We start from the raw sequence: 19,210 nt of genomic DNA on the forward strand, positions 1-19,210 counted from the left end.
ACGGCAAGGATATTACTAGCCCACGATGAAGGCAGATGCACTCGAGCTCGTCAAGAAATACGATAAATGCCAGAGGCACGCCAACATCCATCAGCAACCTGCTGCCGACCTGAAGTACCTCACTAGCCCATGGCCCTTCGCACAGTGGGGAATCGACATCCTTGGACCATTCCCTCTAGCGACAGGACAGAGGAGATTTTTGGTAGTAGTAGTGGATTACTTCACAAAGCGGGTAGAGGCGGAACCCTTGGTAACAATCACAGCACGAAATGTACAAAATTTCTTCTGGAGAAGTATAGTGTGCCGCTTCGGACTACCTCGAGTACTTATCTCTGACAACGGCAAGCAGTTCGAAGATATCAAGTTTCAAAATTGGTGTGCTGAGATGGGGATACAGCAGAATTTCACTTCGGCGGTACACCCTCAAGCAAATGGGCAAGTAGAAGTCACGAACAAAGCTATACTCCATGGACTAAAAGCTCGCTTAGCCCGAGCTAAAGGACTATGGGTGGACGAGCTGCCCAGCGTACTATGGGCCTATCGAACTACCGTCAAGACCGCCATAGGTGAAACCCCTTTTAACCTCACGTCACAGAAGCAGTCATTCCAGCCGAAATCGAGGTACCTACATTATGCCTAGAGGCGTACGATAGAGAAGCAAACGATGACGAGCTCCGTACCAACCTCGACCTGGTAGAAGAAGTACGAGACCTCGCATATATTCGGACTGTAGCTTACCAACAAAGGGTAGCTCGGTACTATAACGCCCGGGTAAAAAAGAGGCACTTCCGTGTCGGCGACTTGGTCCTTCGAAAAGTTATGGTGCCTAAGCCCGGTGTTGGTAAGCTCGGACCAAACTGGGAGGGTCCCTACCAAGTAAAACAGGTACTCGGGGAAGGTACGTACGAGCTCGAAATGTTAGAATGAAAACAGATACCTCGAGCTTGGAACATCAGCAATCTAAGACGATACTACTTGTAATCATCAACCTAGGGGAGCGGACTGAGAGCCAATCCCTGAAAATCCAAGTGTGGACTTTGAGTCATTCTCAAAGCCTAAGGGCCACTACTGCATAAGCCCTAGTTGTCTTTTCGGCATGGGCAAAGTCTTGGAGTGGACTACAAGTCGCTCCCAAAGCCTAAGGGCCACTACTGCACAAGCCCCAGTCGCCTCTTCGGCATGGGCAAAGTCTAGGAGTGGACTACAAATCGCTCCCAAAGCCTAAGAGCTATTGCACAAGACCCAGCCACCTCGTCGGCATGGGCCAAAACCAATGAGAGTGGACTACAAGTTGCTCCCAGAGCCTAAGGGCTAAAATACTGAACTGGCGGAAACCTCGGCACCACATGAGACCTGGTTGCCTCGCTGGCATAAACTACTAATACCTAAGATAAAGACAACTCGGGTATAAACCCTACGATGTCTATACCACCTCGGCAACAATCACAGTTCGGGTCCGTCAGGGAACCAACATTTAAACAAGTAGCCTGTATGCGAACAGCTCGGGGTGATAAATACTGGGAAAAATTCCACCTTAGTTACCCTTACTCGTTACCAAGCTCGGTAACTCAATAGTTTGGGGTAACCCACGCAGTTTGGAGCAACACAATTTATACTTCGGTTATCCTTACTCGTTGCCAGCTTGGTAGCTCGACAGTTCGGGTAACCTATACATATGTTGTCTAGATCGAAAGTTATCCAAAATATCTTTTGCGCAGAAACAGTATATTTCATTAATGAAAAAGTTCAAGTACAGGAATTTTGCTATGACCCGAGCTCAATGGCTTCGGGGTCTACATTCAATACAAGAAAGGAAAGCTCGAAGATCAAGGTTGATAGTCAGATGGATCGGTTTCCATATGGTCTTCCGCGTTCTCTTGGTCCGAGGGGCACTCCTGGACTTCGTCGTCACTCCCTTCCTCTGACGAGCTGGGCTCTGCATTCGCTGCCTCTGCATCCTTGGGAGTAAGTTCGCGGAGATGGCTTTGAAGTTGAGGTCGGGGAACTTCTTTTGCATCGGGTACTTGCACCGTTTGAAGCTAGAACAGTAGGAGCCCGAACCGTACTCAACCTGAAGATCGTGGAACTCCGAGGATCGTTTGAAGTCCTCGACGGCCTGGCTTCGTGCCTCTTCAATGGCAGTCTCGAAGGCCCGAGTTTGCTCCCGAGCTACCACTTGGAGATATTCAATTTCTCGTTGGAGCCAAGCCCTCTCCTCGACCAGCGCTGACTTCTCCTCGGTTAGCTCAGAAATTTGTCCCTCCTGGGCCAGAATCAGCCGCTTCTGGCCCTCGGCTCCTTTCTTGGCCTAAAGCACCTCGCCCCAAGCTATATCAAGTTCATGATGCAGCCTTTGTGCCTCCTTTTTGGCCTCCTGAAACTGCCTGAAGCGAATATGAGACTGACACATCAAAGCATGAATGACGGAGTTCACCTGCCAAGAAAAAACCGAGTTAAGCACGTTTTGAAAAATCACAAAGAAACAAAACTAAAGTAAAAAAACCTACAACCATACAGTGACTAGCAGCTCGGCCCCCGAGCAGAGCCATAGACATATCAGCCCAATCTGCGACCTCCTCGGGGAAGAGGGCCTCCTCACTCTTGCGAATTGCGGACTGGTAAGTTTGGATGCTCCTCTTCGGAGGCTCGCGTCGGGGTTTGGAAGTACCCGCCAACTCGAGAGATTGAGCAACTTCTGGCTCGGGCACCGGGGTGCTCTCTGGCTTCTGTTTCTGATCACTTCCCTCAACATCCAGATCTACCACAGGAGGGTGAGGGCGGACCTCCTCCTGGGGGAGTTCGGCAGAGACCAGCTCCGTAGTATGGACCTCGGGCAGGGTAGAGGTTGAACTGGCCTCCCGACGAGGCTTCTTTACGTTTCTCTTCTTGCCCTTCTGCATGCTTCGGAAAAAATTCTCGGCATTGACCTCCGGTATAGTAACTGCAAAAATAAATTATAAAATATAAGGTTAGCCACAAACTAATCAGAACCTCAAAAAGGCAAAAAACCCAAGACAACCTACTAGGACTTAAGCCGGCCTGCACGAGCTTATCTTTGGTAAGGTAGTCTGCGCAGATGAAGCCAAGCTCCATCCAAGACTTGAGCATCTCCCTTGTCTTCAAGTCCAGTCTAACACCAGAATCCTGAATGGCCGCCCGCCAATAGGTGGGAAAAGGCGACCCCTCGGGGTTATGGACCACGAAATAATCTTGTTTCCAGGCTGGGATCCTGTTGTGTAGTTCGTGCAAAAGCTTATAGCCCGGGCGAGGAGACAGGTAGTAGGTCCTCCTATGCTCGGGAAGAGCACAAGAAGAGTTCTTCTTAATTGACAAAATGGAAGCAAAAATCTTGAGGTTGAGGGGAAGACAATACTCATAAAAAAGTGAAATGGTCCCTACTACGTTGTGGATGGAGTTCGGGTGTAACTGGTCTATGGTAATATTAAAGGACTTTAGGACCTCTACAATCAAGGGGTGCAAAGGAAGACGAAGACCAGCCACGAGCTGCTCTTCGAAATTCACGATTTCATTGTGTTCATGTTCCCAAGGAAAGTTACCTAAAGGGAGACTGTAGGAGAGCTCTCTCGGGAGGTTGTACCGGTGTACTAGGGCCGGGAGCCTGTCCAAGGTCATTGCTGAAAGACCAAAGTTGTCCGGCACCCTACCTTGATAATAAGTGGATGCCAGACTACCCGAGGCCTCTCGCGCCTCCCAAGGTGATTGTGAAGGGGATGAGAGATCCATCGTATGGACGCCCAAATCTTGTGGAATGAAGGGGGCAAATTTCAAATTTTTTTTTTCTCTCCCTTCAATTGGGAATCGCATTCCCTATTTAGAAAATCATATTTTCAAGAACCAATCTTGAACCATGAACAGAACCAGATCTGAACCAAAAGAAGTAGGAGAGAGGTATATCTGATACAGTGAAATATTATCTCTCAATGGAGGTGTTCACGCCCAAGGAAGGATCCAAAGACTGGTCTCACTGAATATGGCGTAGTGTAGGATGGAGCAGAATCAGCAGCATTCTCCAAGAACCTGATCCTTCGTAAGAATAGCTGGATGGCATGTGAGCACTACTTCCAATCAGTCATTTCACAAATGGCTGATATCAAGATCGAATCTTGATCCCTTCCACAAAGTTGGAGATCGAACTGGAGGTCTGGTAGTGGCAGAAAGGAGGCGGCAAGAAAGAGTTTTGCAGAGATTGCAGAAATCTTTCTTCTGTGATTTCAGCTTTGAAAACTAGAGACCTTTTTCTCTCTTGTGTTGTCTGTCTAAAGGCGGTCGCCCCTCCTCCTTTTATAGGCTTAAAGGGATCAGCTCATAATACCATTAGGAGTTGCTGATCCAAATCATATTTGGGAGAACCCTTATCTTATATGTAGATTAGATCAACCCTCTCCTAATCCTATTAGGAGGCTCCTAGATCTAAATCTTATTTAGATCTTGGACTCTCTGAGTGGATAGGGTCAAGGCCCAATCCTATCAACTGATTTAATCCCAGATCCGCCCCTCATTTAAACTGATCAAATCAGCCCAGTTTGAAATGGGCTTTAGGCCCATTAAGGTTGTGTGCTCACTTAGTCTTCCAAACTGCTGCCCAGTTGGGCTTCCTTGTATGGCGTGGGACCCAAACATTGATCTACACATCAGGCACATGGGTTCGGCCCAGCCTTTGTTACAAGGCCTGGCCGAATACACTGCTATGGACAGTGCACCCCCTGAAACCCATTAAATGGGCTCTATGGGCCCAACACTTACCCTAAGTGGTCCCTGGGCCAAACCACCTTGTAACACCCAGGGACTGTGGGCAGATGCAAGATTAACCCATCAGGTATTACCCTCAATGGTCTTACACTTAACCTCTCAGCCCATAACGATCAAACACTGCCCGACAAGAGAGGACCTCTCCCTCGGCTGCAAGGAACAGTGTTGCACTCTCTACTTATATGGATCCCGGGAATTAAAACCTTTTGCAAACATTTTAGAAACCATAATATATATACTTTTATATCTCATATAAAATATACTTTGCAAAACAAACCTCAACGATTGAAATCGGCTGCCGGTAGTCTTGGTTTCCATCAGTGAGAGTGCATTCCCGATCATTACCTTTGTCCGAAAAAGGTACTGATTCTGTCACTATGATCACCCACTCAGGTGAATTCTCAGACTATCCCAACATACCTAGGTTTTGACCCTCGCTAAGGATCCACTGATTGGTACATCAAAGACAGCCCAATCCGACACCTAGTGCAGTATCATAATCAAGTCTAAGGGTCGGGTGTAACTTTCCAGTTTTGCCCATTAATCTCTAAGGTCCAGGGCAATACTGGAAATCTGGTCCAGTTCATAGATTCAATTAATCTTACACTATATGTGCTTAGGGTCTCACCCTGGCAGCTGAGACAGGCCACTCCAACCGACTTGGTGGCACAACAGTGTCAGCCTTATCAGGATAGGTCTCCCTAGACCGACCCACTGGCTGTGAACATTCTAAACTAACACGAGTCTCATTAAGTGTCCATTTTAAGGGTATTACACAGAAACATACCAAGGGAACATGAACCAAATATGTACTTTTATTCATTTACAATAAACTCATAATGTACATCATTCTGATTGAAGCTAAGGGCATACAAAACTGTCTAACAGATTGCACATCGAGAGGGCCACGGACTGCCCCTGAGCCCGAAGTAGCCTTGTCTCGGCTATCGACCTGGGTTGAGGTACTACCCTCGGCCTCATCTAAGAGACTATCAAAACTAAAGGAAAACATTGAATTGAACCAAACTAAAAAGAAAAGCGAAAGAAGACTCACCAAAAAAGGACGATCGAACTGGAAGAAAGTGGCAAACTAGAAAACCCGAGCTAAAGAAGCTAAGCGCGACCTCAGATCAAAGGCTAGTAAGCTTGTGGCGAAGAAAATGAGTCTCAGGTCCCCCTATTTATAGCCATTGCACTGAAGAAGCAACGGTCAAGATCAAAGCAATCCGACGGCTCCTAAGAAAACTGGCTGCACGACCCTCGAGATCGAAAATAGTTTAGCGCGTTTTTTGGCGTCCGTAGAATCTATAGATCGTGTGATGTCTGTGCGTAAACCGCACGCGATCTGACAGAGCAGCTTGGACTTTGATCTAAAATCCACTTGTCACATCGTGAACTCCTTGCACCGGGTAAAGATCCCTAGCTTGGGGAGTGGGGGGCAATTGATGAAAGGGAGTTTGGCCTGACCTCATAATCAGGAGACACGTGGACGTGACTCAACATAAATGAAAACTCGACATAATCAGCTCGGCACGTGGATGTAAACTCAACATAGGAGACAACTCAGTATAAATCAGCTCGCTACAAAGTGACCTTGAGTACGTTGGTACCCCGAACTAAAGTTACTTCGGGCTAAGATCGTCCCAATTCGCGACTAGGACAACAGTGCCGAGTCCACTTCAAGTCGAGCTCAGACAGATGAGCCACCTCAGGACAGGCCTACCTCGGTGCAAGAACACCTCGGTACTAAGGCACTTCGGCATTAGCGCGAGCTCAAGTAGCTCGCTAATAGGTAGCTCGCCGCCAAGCACCCCAGCACTTCACAAGCAGCCCACTACCTAGTCTGGTCGACCTCCGCATGGCAACCTTGAGGAACACACCTCCGTACTCTGCAATCCACGGGACCGTACTTTGTAACAGCTACATTAGTTCACCCACTCCCCGATTTAGACGAGGATGGCCGACCTCACAGCGAGAGACGTTACTCCCACCTAACACGGTAACGGGACCTGACACGGTGGAAATTCAGGACCTACTCCACCAAACCCGTCAGGACCCCAGTATATAAAGATCTCACCCCCAGGGGCAAAGGTAATGCGTAATCTTGCTCTCTAGCTCTCTAATTCTCTGACATCATCTTCAAGCTCTCTACTAAAGTGCTAACTTAGCCATCGGAGTGTCCCCGCTGGGTAAGCCACCCCGGGATCTCTGACTCATTTGTTTCAAGAACCTCAGCTCTCGTCGTTGTTGGCAGCCAGATCATATCCAGTAGGGAGCAACCAGATTACGCCACATCACTTGCTACTACACTTTGTTTCTTGCTTTTCCAAGTCACTAGATTTCCCCCCACAAATGTGCAATACCCACTTGTGGACTTTTTGTCATCCACAACACCTGCCCAATTAGCATCTGTAAAGACTTCCATCTTTAGGTGATTATGTTTACTGAATAGTAGACATGTTCCAAGATACTTTTTCAAGTATCTAAGAATTCTCTCTACTGCCTCCATGTGTGGTTTCTTAGGAGAGTGCATGAATTGGCTTAGAACCCGAAATGAATAGGCAATGTCTGGACGGATCATGGACAAATAAATTAGCTTTTCCACTAACCTTTGAAACTGTTTCACATCTTTTAGAGGTTCACCATCACAGTCACCCAACTTGTGGTCAACATCCATGGGAATATCTACTGGCCTTGCACCTAATTTGCCTGTGTCCTGTAATAGATCAAGGGTGTATTTTTCTTTGAAAAATGAAGATACCATTTTTCTGAGTAGGTGACTTCAATTCCAAGGAAATACCTCAGAGGACCTAAATCTTTCACTTCAAATTTAGATGCATGGAATTGTTTCAATTTTTGTATTTCTAAATTCCAACTTCCTGTAATGATGATATCATCCACATACACTATCAATACAACAATCTGTTCCTGACATCTCTTCACAAAGAGTGTATGATCAGACTGACATTGTTTGAAGCCCATCTGCTGAACTGCCATGTGAAACCTACTGAACCAAGCTCTGGGAGATTGTTTTAAACCATAAAGAGACTTTCTTAGCTTGCACACTTTATTTTCACTTCCCTTGGCACAGAATCCAGGGGGTTAAACCATGTATACTTCCTCCTCTAAGTCACCATTCAAAAAAACATTCTTTATGTCTAGTTTATGCATTTCCCAGTCAAGATTAGCAGCTAATGACAGGAGAACCCTAATTGAGTTCATCTTAGCTAGTAGAGCAAAAGTCTCATCATAATCAACCCCGTACACTTTGGCTACTAATCTTGCTTTGTACCTTTCAATTGTTCCGTTTGCCTTATGTTTAACTGTAAACACCCATTTACAGCCCACGGGGTCTTTCCCCTTTGGAAGATCCACCAATTCCCAAGTTTGATTTTTATGAAGAGCATTAATCTCCTCCTTCATGACATTTGTCCATTCAAGGCATTTTAATGCTTCTGCAACATTTTTGGGAACAATGATGCAATCGACTGCGGATAGAAATGCTCGATATGAGGGGGAAATGTGATCATAGGAGACAAACCGGGTAATGGAGTGTTTGATAGTGCATGACCTGGTTCCATTTCTTTGAGCAATAGGAATGTCAAGGTCATCCACAGTAGTAGGGATATCAATAGGTGCAACAGGGATTAGACTTACCTCCTAAGAGTCTAACGGTGTCGATTGCTCAATGTTTGGTTGCTCCACATCTCTATCACATTGCTGATCTCTATGACGTGTACGTTGGAAGACACGAAAGGGAGCAAGGTCCAGAATAGAAGAAGAGAGACTTGGCGGACCTGAACCTGCTTCTCCTCTTCCACACTAGGTCCTGAAAAACATGAACTAGGAAAAAATGTTACACTACAGTTTAAAAAGCTTGTGATACTATTAATTGAAAGCAAATTTATAGGAAGTTGAGGGACATGCAATACACAATTCAAGTTAAGGCCATGGGGAAGAGATATTGATCATTGGCCTGTAATGGAGGAGAATGAGCCATCTACAAGCCTCACTTTATCCTTTCCTGACAAAAGGCTATAAGTCTAAAACAACTTCGGCTTACTGGTCATGTGGTTAGAGTCCCCTGAGTCAATGATCCAAGGAGAACCAGTGAGAGTGACATGGAATGCAGAAACTGTATTACCTGATGTAGATGCAAATGAAATAGAAGGAATACTAGTGACTGAGCTATCCATCTGTCGCAAAGCCCTACTATAAGACTCCAAGTGGTCTCTGAAGGAATTCATTATATCTTCCTTGGGGTCATAATTATTAAGGTGGTCCCGAATAGTACCGGCAACCCGAGTATATTGGGTTGCCACATGTGTTGCATTATGGTGTTTATCTTCTTCTGACCTTTCCCTTTACCTTGTTCTTAGTTATTCACTACCCACTTGGGTTTCCCGTGAATGTCCTAACATGTGTCACGTGTATGCCGTGAGCGCCAACAGTGGGTACAAAACAACTTGTCTTTATCAGCCTTCTTGGTGTCACTTTTCTTCCCCATGTTATTACTCATTGCAGCCAAAGCAACTTGTTACTCCCCCTCGACTGTAACCATCACACTTCGCCTACATTTTTCCGATTGAACAAGGGAGTATACATCGTAAACCAACGACAACTCTTTGCTTCCTAGGATCTGAACTCTCAAAGGTTCATAGGTAGGGTTCAGTCCCAACAAGAAGGCAAACACACGCTGTTGAGAAACCAGCTTCCTGTAGGCCTTAGCATCATTATCATGTTTCCACTATATAGCCTGATAATGATCCAATTCTTTCCATATGGAAGTAAGAGCTAAATAATAGGAAGACAAACTACGATTTCCCTGTTTACAGGTCGAGAATTCAACTTGCAACTAGTAAACCTTAGCATAATGCCTTTGCTTAGAATATGTAGTTTTAGCATGTTCCCAAATCTCATTAGCAGTGTCTACCCACATAAAGTTTTTCACATCAGGTTCCATGGTTGCAAGGAGCCAAGACATCATTAAACTATTTTCTTGATCCCACCTATCATGTTCAATTGTCTCACTCTTGAGTTCTTTCACCCTTCCATTTATGTAACCAGCTTTTCCCTTTGTCGTTTAAAGGGGTAATGGGCAAGGGAAACATCATGTTTTCACCTCCCATACCAGTTGTGCTGCGAGTCGGTGTAACCCCCGATGAAGTTGAATCATAATTTGCCATAGAATACTGCTGAAATCAGTCCAAATCCCACACAACCACACAACAACCACAAACAAAATACCAACCTTTAAGAAATTTACTTCTAGGATGTGGGAAAGAAAACAAAAAACTACTGAAATCATCTCTGTGATGGTTCAGTCATTAAACTAGCCTGATAATTAGTCCAACACCAACCAAGACAGACGTTAGAAAAGTATACTATCAGTCCGACTACAACCCATACTGTTATCCAAACGAATGTATAGAACCAAGGAATAAGGCCTTCACACCATTAGCCAAAAACAAAAAAAGAAAAAACACATACCTTGTCCAGCACCTGTACGAAGGTGCCAACCAGAAACTGACTTCACAACATCGAACAGAGAAGAAAGGGAGTCTATCTACATCGCCCTTCTTCGACTAGGGTTTCCTTGATATTACAACAAAGGAAAAACCCAAAAGAAGAGTCACAAATAATCTGCTAGGGTTTCTCTGTCTTCCACGTCCAAGAAATTAAAGGAAAAAGGGGACGCATGTTCAAATAGAAGAGACCAAAATTCTTTTATAGCCCAAAACCTTGCTCTGATACCATGTAATCATTCATGGAGAGAGAGAGAGACGAGAGAGAAAGAAAAGAAGAGGAAGATACGATTGAGAGAAAAAGAAAAACCTATTCTGGCGGCTGCTTAATATAAAAAGAATAAAAATTACAAGTATGCCCCTAACGGCACTCCCTAGAAACAAACTAATAAGAAAGAAAGAAAATAACTAACTGACAACATCTTAAGAGGACAACCTACTAACAACAACTATAAAATAACTATTAAATAATCCTCACAACAAGTACAAATAGATCATTGGGTTGAAGGATAAAAGAACAAAAAAACTAGGAATAACTAACATGATCTTTCAAAATAAAAGGTCCTACACATCGATGTTAAAAGGAATGTTGTTGACTGAATTCTCAGAACTCAGGAGTAACATAACCTTGTATCTCCTTTCCTTACTTGGGCACATTAATTCCATACCCAAATGCTTCTATTCACTATCACCGTTCACCATTACCAAGTAAATAAATTAACAAACTAAAAATGTGAATGGTGATCCACTGAGCACGCTCTCATTGAGCGTGCTCATCAATTCATCATTAATATGTAGGGAATCTTACCACCTTCCTAGCTTCATAACCAGGATATTATTCAAGTAATGTGCAGCATAAATGGGATACCTATGTGGAATCATAACAAGTTCAATTACAAATGACAGTACGTTGTCAAATGGCATTAGTAACCTCAACAGGGGTAATGAATGCTTGGACTGGAAATAACATAGATGGCAAATATCGGATGATCTACATCCAACAAAACACAATAGTACAACCACCTCGATCCCAGTTTCACCATTTGGCAACTCTTGTCAAACCTTGCTAATTTTGCAAAACTTTCCTGCATGAGGCAGAACAAGACCACCTCTCACTACCCAGAAAAGGGCGAGAGGAGGAAAAAGGAGCATCTTTGATCTTTGTGAATATTGGCACGAGCATCTTTGATCTTTGTGAATATTGGCACTACTCATAGGGTTACAGAACATGATTGGACCTGATTCTGAGGGAGTCCCGCTATCTGTGAGCTGCATTTTTTTTCAAAATAGAAAATAATTAATGTATTGAATAAACCACAAAAGCAAAACATATATTGCTAAATACAAGGTTAGAAAGTAATATAACAAGCAAGCACTAAAAACCTATTGGGAGATGTGCGGCTTAACAACTACGGGGCATCGAAGTTAAAGACAATAAAGCACAAGGGCCTAACCGCCTAAGGCACTCTTATCAAGAAGTGGACCTACACCAAGCTGAGGGAGCTGTGCGGCTGAAGTTCTTTTATACATCTATAAGAAAACTTTAAGGATCAAAGAGAATAAATAGTGAAGGCATGATATAAAAACAAAATACAATTACCCTTAAGCGTGGGATGGACACCCAATGTAACCAACTGGCCTCTACCCACTAGCATTAACTGATCTTGGAATGCATTTGAATGATATGTTTACTGTAGAATATCTATAGAACATTGGGATAAGGCAGATATGGCATTTAAATAGAATGGGATGGCAAAACAGGATTCATGTAGCTGCCAACCCCATGTAGTTGGGATAAGGCTATGATGATGATTCTGAGCCCAGCCAAGCTCAGGAATTTGCAGATCAAGTTAGACCCAAGACTTCCAGGCCCATGCCTATGTAAAATCCCTCACCCTAGGTGCTAAGCCCGGCCAAAGATCACCCTTACTATGATCTCTCCAGCCTAGCTTTTAACAGTTCATTCTCCTAACCTGGGTTCCTAATACAGCAGCCACTCAAATTGTGTTTAGATGCTCCAAGGGAAGAGGGAGATCAGCTCCATATATGGTATGCCTGAACGTTGAACATCTGGCCTTGATGCATTCCAACTTATGACCACATCATTAATCCAAAAGATGGGAGATCAGCTCCATAAATGTTTCTCAGATTACTACTTCTTTATGAGCTTGACTGCACTTTAGGCAGTTGAGTTTCTTATATTTGTCAATCAGACATTTTGTAGAGGGTAATATGGAGGCAAATGGAGGAGGCTATCAAGAAATAAGGATACTGGAATCATTAAATAGGGAGCTGCATAAAACCATCAAAATTATTAGCATAGTAGACTTCACAGGACCTTCACTGGGAAGAGTGGAAAACACTGTAGATAACATAGATAATTAAAGCAGAAGCAATAGAAATATGAGACTTGAGGTGCAAAGCGAGGAAAACTGCTTAACTATCTACAGATTGAAAGAGAAGTAGAGAACATAAGAGAATTTCTAAAATGCAATCTGAACTGGATATTTTAACTTGGCTGATTAGAGAGAACTGTACTAGCAACCCAACCATGTTATCCAAAAAAATATATATTAACAGAATATCAGAATTAGGCATCAGATTGAACATAACAACAGAAGCAATTCTTATTGTAATCAATTATCAATACAATTAAAAATGAGCAGCATAAGATAACAATGGATTTATAATGTAGGCATATTGTGACAATCCCATCACTGGGTGTCTTGCTCTGATACCACTTACCATGACCCAACCACGTCTTTGGCCAACTCATGCAGTTCCAACCCCCTATTTGCTTATATTTTATAAAATATTTCTTACCATGACCCAACCATGTCTGTGACAATCCCCGCAGTTATATCTTATTCATTCATCTTAATAAAATATATTTTCTCAGAAGGCAATTAAAATTATAAAACCATTATTTTTGTGTGAAAATTAAGAATTTAAGACCCTAACATGGACTTGTTTCGGCTTGCCTCGAGAGGTGTGGTCTGCGTCCTGGGGCAGAGCCCCCAGCCCAGCCACTATGTTCGAAAAAAGCAAAAAAGTGTGAAAAGGTGCATGTATGGGCTAAGACGCAAGGCGCACCAGGCATGCACCTTTTGAAAGTACTGCACCTAGGACCTGGGCGAGGTGCCTACCCTAAAATGTGCCTTGCTTGTGTGCCTAGGCGTGCCTCAGGTGCGCCTTTTAAATCACTGGCCTCTATTCACTATGTTGAACAGGCTTGAGCTCTAATGTCTCCAGGATGGCTTATGCTTTCTTTCACCTTTATTTGAGACTCTAGTAGAGTGGAGTATGGTTGCATGCATTGAAAGGTTACCTAGGTAATAATGCAGGAGCTGAAGAATCAAATTTGGAATTTTCTTAAAATTTCTGTAATTTTGTATATTTGGATAGTATGGGTATTTTCGTCATTTTGACCAGCCCAATGTGGACTTGGGCTATAGCATCTTGTTCCTATATCTTAGTAGTGCTTGTCTTTCAATTTTCAGTTTATTTGCATTAGTAGATAGAAAGTTATTGTGTTTCTTTTTTTTATCAGTAACAAATTCATTAATTCAAAATATGAATAATTACAAAGAGGAAGACAAACTTTCTTATCTTCCAAATACAATTTGAGCCCCCAAGAAAAGAAAAAGAAAAATGATAAACAATAAATTTACATCTAAGCCCAAAAGAATTAGCTAATCTTTTCACCCAACTAATCTTAACTTCCATCTCTCGCACCAGCCATTTAAATTTCCTCCTCACATTGCTATAATTCCATAAGCCACTGTTATCTTTTTTCAGCCACCCTACCACCACCTCCAAGTCTCCTTCAATCATGAGTTTTCTAATATTCATCTCCCTAGCTCTCTGGACTCCTTCCATAACTGCATGGATCTCAGCTCTAAGGGAGTCACCCACACCAATTGGGCCTGAGAACAAAGCAGAAACAACCCCATTCTCATCCCTAAAGACACCCCCAATCCTTGAGTGTCCAGGGTTCCCCCTACTACTCCCATCAAAGTTTAGTTTTAAGAAACACCATTGTACAACCCTTATATGGATTAGAGCCCTCAGTTCTTCAGCACCTATCTCAACTTCTAAGAAAATCCTGGAGTTTCTTTCTTCCCATAATGACTAGCATACTGCAGCGCTCAAACCTCTCCACATAGTCCTTCCCCTTTTCTTACGCCACCTAAGAAAAGAAGGGGTGAAGAAACTTTGCAAGTTTGATGCAAGGTTCCAACTACACCCAAAGAGGGTGAAAGCCCACTCCCAAATTGACTTGGCAAATTGGCAAGACACCAATAGGTGAAAACCAATCTCCCCATCAGCTTGGCAAAGAACACACTAGTAGGTGACAAACAAGTATTGGGTCTCTTCTTTTGGAGTAGATCACCAGTGTTGAATCTTTCTAGATATGCTTCCAAACAAAAATTACCAACCCTAGGAGGAATTGATCTGCACCAAATCTCATTAACAGAGAAAGGGAGGGCTATAGGACTAGTGAACTGGCATAAGACTTTGAAGAAAAAAGCACAAGAGAATGAACCAGTGGGTGTGGGGGTCCAAATTCTAGAGTCCACCTTAGTAGGGTCTAAGAAAATATTATCAAGAAGTTCAAGGGGGCTCGAAATACTGTCGAGGTCAAAGTCCCTCATAGCCCTTCTTAGGCCCAAGTTCCACCCAAACCCAGAACTAGAAGAGGAAGGGGTAATGAAAGAAGAAACTGGCTCATTTTTAAAACCATATAGGGCATACAAAGAAAGAAACTAGTCCTTCAGGGGGGCATTCCCTACCCATGTTTGTTCCCAGAATTTTATGGAGTTACCTAAATTCAAATCATACCTGATAAGAGGGGAGAAAACTGGCAACAAATCATGAATGGCTTTCCAAGGTGAAGCGCTTGTAGTCTTGGCTTGGATTCCAACATCCCATCCATTTTGCTCCAACCCATGTATGCTTGCCACTATTCTAGCCCACAGTTTCTCCTGCTCCAATGGGAACCTCCACAACCATTTCCCTAGATGGGCCATATTCCTTTTCCTAATATTCCTAATCCCCAAACCACCACAGTTTTTACTCTTGGTCACCACCTCCCAGCCCACCCTATGTTCCCTTTTCTCCTCTCCCAGCTCCCAAAGGAAGTCTCTCATCATCTTCTCCAATCTACTAGAAACCTTTACTAGTATTTTGAACACTAACAAGAAATAAATTGATAAGTTTGCTAGAGTGGCCTTAATCAATGTAATCCTCCTGCCAAGAGAAAGGTAATTCTTTTTCCAAGAGACAAGTCTCTTTTCAAATCTTTCCACCATCAGATTTCAGAAGCTCTCTCTCTTGGGGTTATCACCTAATGGCAACCCTAGATAATTCAATGGCCAACCTGAGACTTCACACCCAAGCACTTCTGCACTCTCCCTAATTCTCTATCCTCCAAATTCACACCCACTACACAACTTTTCCCAAAGTTCACCCTCAAATTTGAAATTTGTTCAAAGAGTTGTAACACCAATTTCATGTTTCTGATGAACCTCACATTACCTCCTTCACAGAATAGAATCGTATCATCAACGAACTGTAAGTGGGTGAGGAGGGGTTTCCTCTCTTCCAACTATCCAACCTCTAATTAGGCCCCTGGAGTCTACTCTATGAATCAATTTTTCAAAAACATCAGCAATTAGTGTGAACAAGAAGGGAGAAGGGGGTTTCCTTGTCTTATACCCCTACTAGCAGGAAAGAAATCTACCAATGTCCCATTCACTAGCACCGAGTAATGACAATTCCAAACACACCCCATAATCCATTTGCACCATCTAGCCCCAAACCCAAACTTGGTCATAACTTTCCTCAAAAATTCCTAGTCCACCAAGTCATAAGTTATTTCCATGTCCAACTTACAAACCACTCCCTTCTTTCTATCCTTCCTAAAATTCTCCACACTCTCATTAGCAATTAAGATTTGATCATTAATCTGTCTTCCACTCACAAAAGCTCCTTGATTATGTGCAATGATGTCTGGCAGTACTTCCTTCAATCTCAAAAGACAACACCTTCGTAATAATCTTGTACAAGCTATTTACCAAACTAATTGGCCTAAAGTCCTTTGGATGGGACGCATCTTTCTTTTTTGGAACCAAAGCTAAAAAAGTTGAATCCACACCTGGGTTAATAACTCCTCTCCTATGAAACTCAAACACCAACAAAAAGTCATCTTTTAGAATGTCCCAACAGCCTTGATAAAAAGCCATTGTGAAACCGTCTGGCCCTGGAGCTTTTGTTCTATCCATAGAAAACACAACCTCCTTAATCTCTTCCAAATCAAACCTTCTTTCCATCATTCTCCTATTATTCCCCCCTACGTCAGGCCAATCCAATCCTTCAACCTACACCCCTCTATTTACAGGCCTTCTTAGAATGGATTTGAAGTGTTCTACAAAAGCCCAGGCTATCTCCTCTTGTTGTGTTAACTCAACTCCATCCACTTCCAATTTAGAAATAAAATTCCTCCTTCTCCTTCCATTTACCAAAGAGTGAAAAAACCTGGTATTTCTATCTCCCTCTTGCAACCATTTACATCTAAATTTTTGCCTCCAGCTTATTTTCTCTTTATGTAGGCAATCTTCTAGCTGTTTTCTCAGACCTCTTCTTTGTTCCTTGACTGCCTCTCCCAAATCCCCCCTTCTTTAGAGTCAAGACTCTCAAGTTGGTCCATTAGAACTCTCTTTCTTTCTTGTAACCTTCCAAACTCCAATTGATTCCACTCCTTGATCTTTACTTTCAAATATTGTAGTTTCTTATGAAACCTCATTCCCTCCCATAACACCATTGGATTACACTTGTTCCACCACCCCCTTACTCTTTTGGTAAACCCATGATGGAGTAACAACATATTTTCAAATCTAAAAGGGGCAGGCCCTCCACACCTTCTTTCCTCCTTGCATATCACAATGGGCCAATGATTAGAGGTCACTCTAGAAAGAGCCCTAGATGCTAAGTTCCCCCAATGTTCTTTCCAATCCAAAGAAAATAGGAACATATCCAACTTGGAGAATATGGGACTAGATTGGAGATTTGACCAAATAAATGTCTTGTGGGCTAGAGGTTATCTCTTTGAGTTCAAAGGCATCCACAAACCTGTTAAACTTCCTCATGCTAGTTGTCACCCTCTGATTAGTATTATTGGTTTCCTCCGTGAATCTGATCACATTGAAGTCCCCACCCACACACCAAGGCCCATTCCAAAGCCCTTTGACATCAGCCAGTTCCTCCCACAATTCCTTTCTCTCTGTAATCATTGGGTCCATAAACATTTGCGAGCACCCACACATATCCATCCTCTTGTTGCTTAAACTTCATGGAGACTGAGTATTTTCCAATCAATTCCTCCAGGCCTTCAATCACATCACTCTTCCACAGTGTCACTATCCCTCCTGAAGCACCCCACGAGGGAGCAACCACCCAACTAATCCCCCTAGCTTTCCAAACACTCCTTGCCCATTAATTATCAAACTCCATTCTCTTGGACTCCTGTAATAGTATAATGTCTGGGTCAAGCCTCTTTATTACCTCTTTGATCATCGCCCTTTTCCTTGCACTTCCTATTCCCCTCACATTCCAACTACGTATCTTCATGCTTACTTCTTCCTTCGATCCCTTCTTCACCTAACCACTACTTCCCCTCTTTCCTTCTGTCTCCTTTTACCCTGAACTTCTTGTCACCCTCCACATCTCTTTTTCAATCTCTCAACTTCACTCAATTTTATCTTCTTTATTTTGATGTCCTTCCTCTTCTGTAGGCCTCCTTTCAGCACATTCAAGTCTTCCATTCTACATCCCAACTTCCCCACAAATTCCGCTATCAAGTCCTCTTTATTAGAATCTTCTACCATTGTCCTCTCTACATGTTCCTCTCTGTTGGTTCGGCTGTTATTAGTGTTTAAGTTAGTCTTATTTGTGTCTTATGTTCTTAGTTATTGGGCCCAAACCTATTTAATGTTTTAATTGTTTTATTTGTCTAGGTGTCCCATCACTAATCAGGGGCATTCTAGTTTGTTCATGTAATATTATTTTATAATCATCTATATAAACTTGTTCGGCCGGCTGAAGAGATTATGCCGCCTCTCTCAAACCTTCTTCTCTTCTTCTTCTTCTCCCTCTTCTTCGACTGCTGTAATCCATCAAACATGGTATCAAAGCAAGGTTCGTTTGTCTGATTACAGCCGCCACCTTTTGACCCTTCTTTTTTCTTTTCTTTCTTTTCCTTCTCTCTTTTGTCTTGGTCGCTGTGAAGAAACCCTAGGGCTGACTGTAGAGCACAACAAGGTCTGTATCTAGGGTTTCCCTTGGTTGTAGGGCCCAAGGGGAGTTTGTTCCAGAAATCGATGCCCTACTAAACACCTTACAACAGATAGTAGCCATTCGGCTGCTAAGAGAGATCTGTGTGGAACAGATCTAGGTGGGAGGGCTGACTTCGACAGTCCTAGTTTACATACTTTCCCATCAAAGCCATAACCTGGTGGTCACCATTTAGAAAAGCATTTTTTTACATCCAACTGATGTAGCTCCCATGAGAAATTTGCAGCCAATGACAATAAGACCCGGGTTGTGTTGAGCTTCGCAACTGGAGCAAAGGTCTCTTTGTAGTCAATCCCTTCCTTTTGAGTAAACCCCTTTGCCACAAGTCTGGCCTTGTAATGGACCCATCCTCCCTATGCTTTACAGTGAACACCCACTTGCATCCTAGAGTTCTCTTCCCTTCTAGTAGATCCACTAATTCCTAAGTCATTGCTTTCATTAGGGCTTTCATTTCCTCATTCATAGCCTCTTTCCATCTTGGTTCAAACACTGCTTCTGAGTACCTAGTAGGAATGTGCACTGAGGAGAGAGTAGACACAAAGGAATAATAACGAGGAAATAAA

The 19,210-nt window shown here is 43.1% G+C and overlaps 1 protein-coding gene across 5 annotated transcripts in view; it reads right to left on the reverse strand.

Moving 5' to 3' along the window:
• Positions 1-11,033: 11,033 nt before the first annotated feature.
• Positions 11,034-19,210, reverse strand: part of LOC104613526 (double-stranded RNA-binding protein 4-like) — a 56,797-nt gene continuing 48,620 nt past the window's right edge. For 2 of the 5 annotated variants that reach the window (XM_088900266.1, XM_088900271.1), the window contains one exon: positions 11,034-11,564. In XM_088900266.1, coding sequence (XP_088756392.1) covers positions 11,507-11,564 — 58 coding nt within the window. In that variant the 3' untranslated portion in view covers positions 11,034-11,506. Of the gene's footprint in view, positions 11,565-11,749; positions 11,826-12,268; positions 12,588-19,210 lie in introns of all 5 variants that reach the window. The other 3 variants (XM_088900269.1, XM_088900267.1, XM_088900268.1) reach the window with 3 other exon arrangements.

The sequence above is a fragment of the Nelumbo nucifera genome, chromosome 3 (assembly GCF_055504915.1).
Source record: "Nelumbo nucifera cultivar China Antique chromosome 3, China Antique-T2T, whole genome shotgun sequence".
Lineage (NCBI taxonomy): Eukaryota > Viridiplantae > Streptophyta > Magnoliopsida > Proteales > Nelumbonaceae > Nelumbo > Nelumbo nucifera.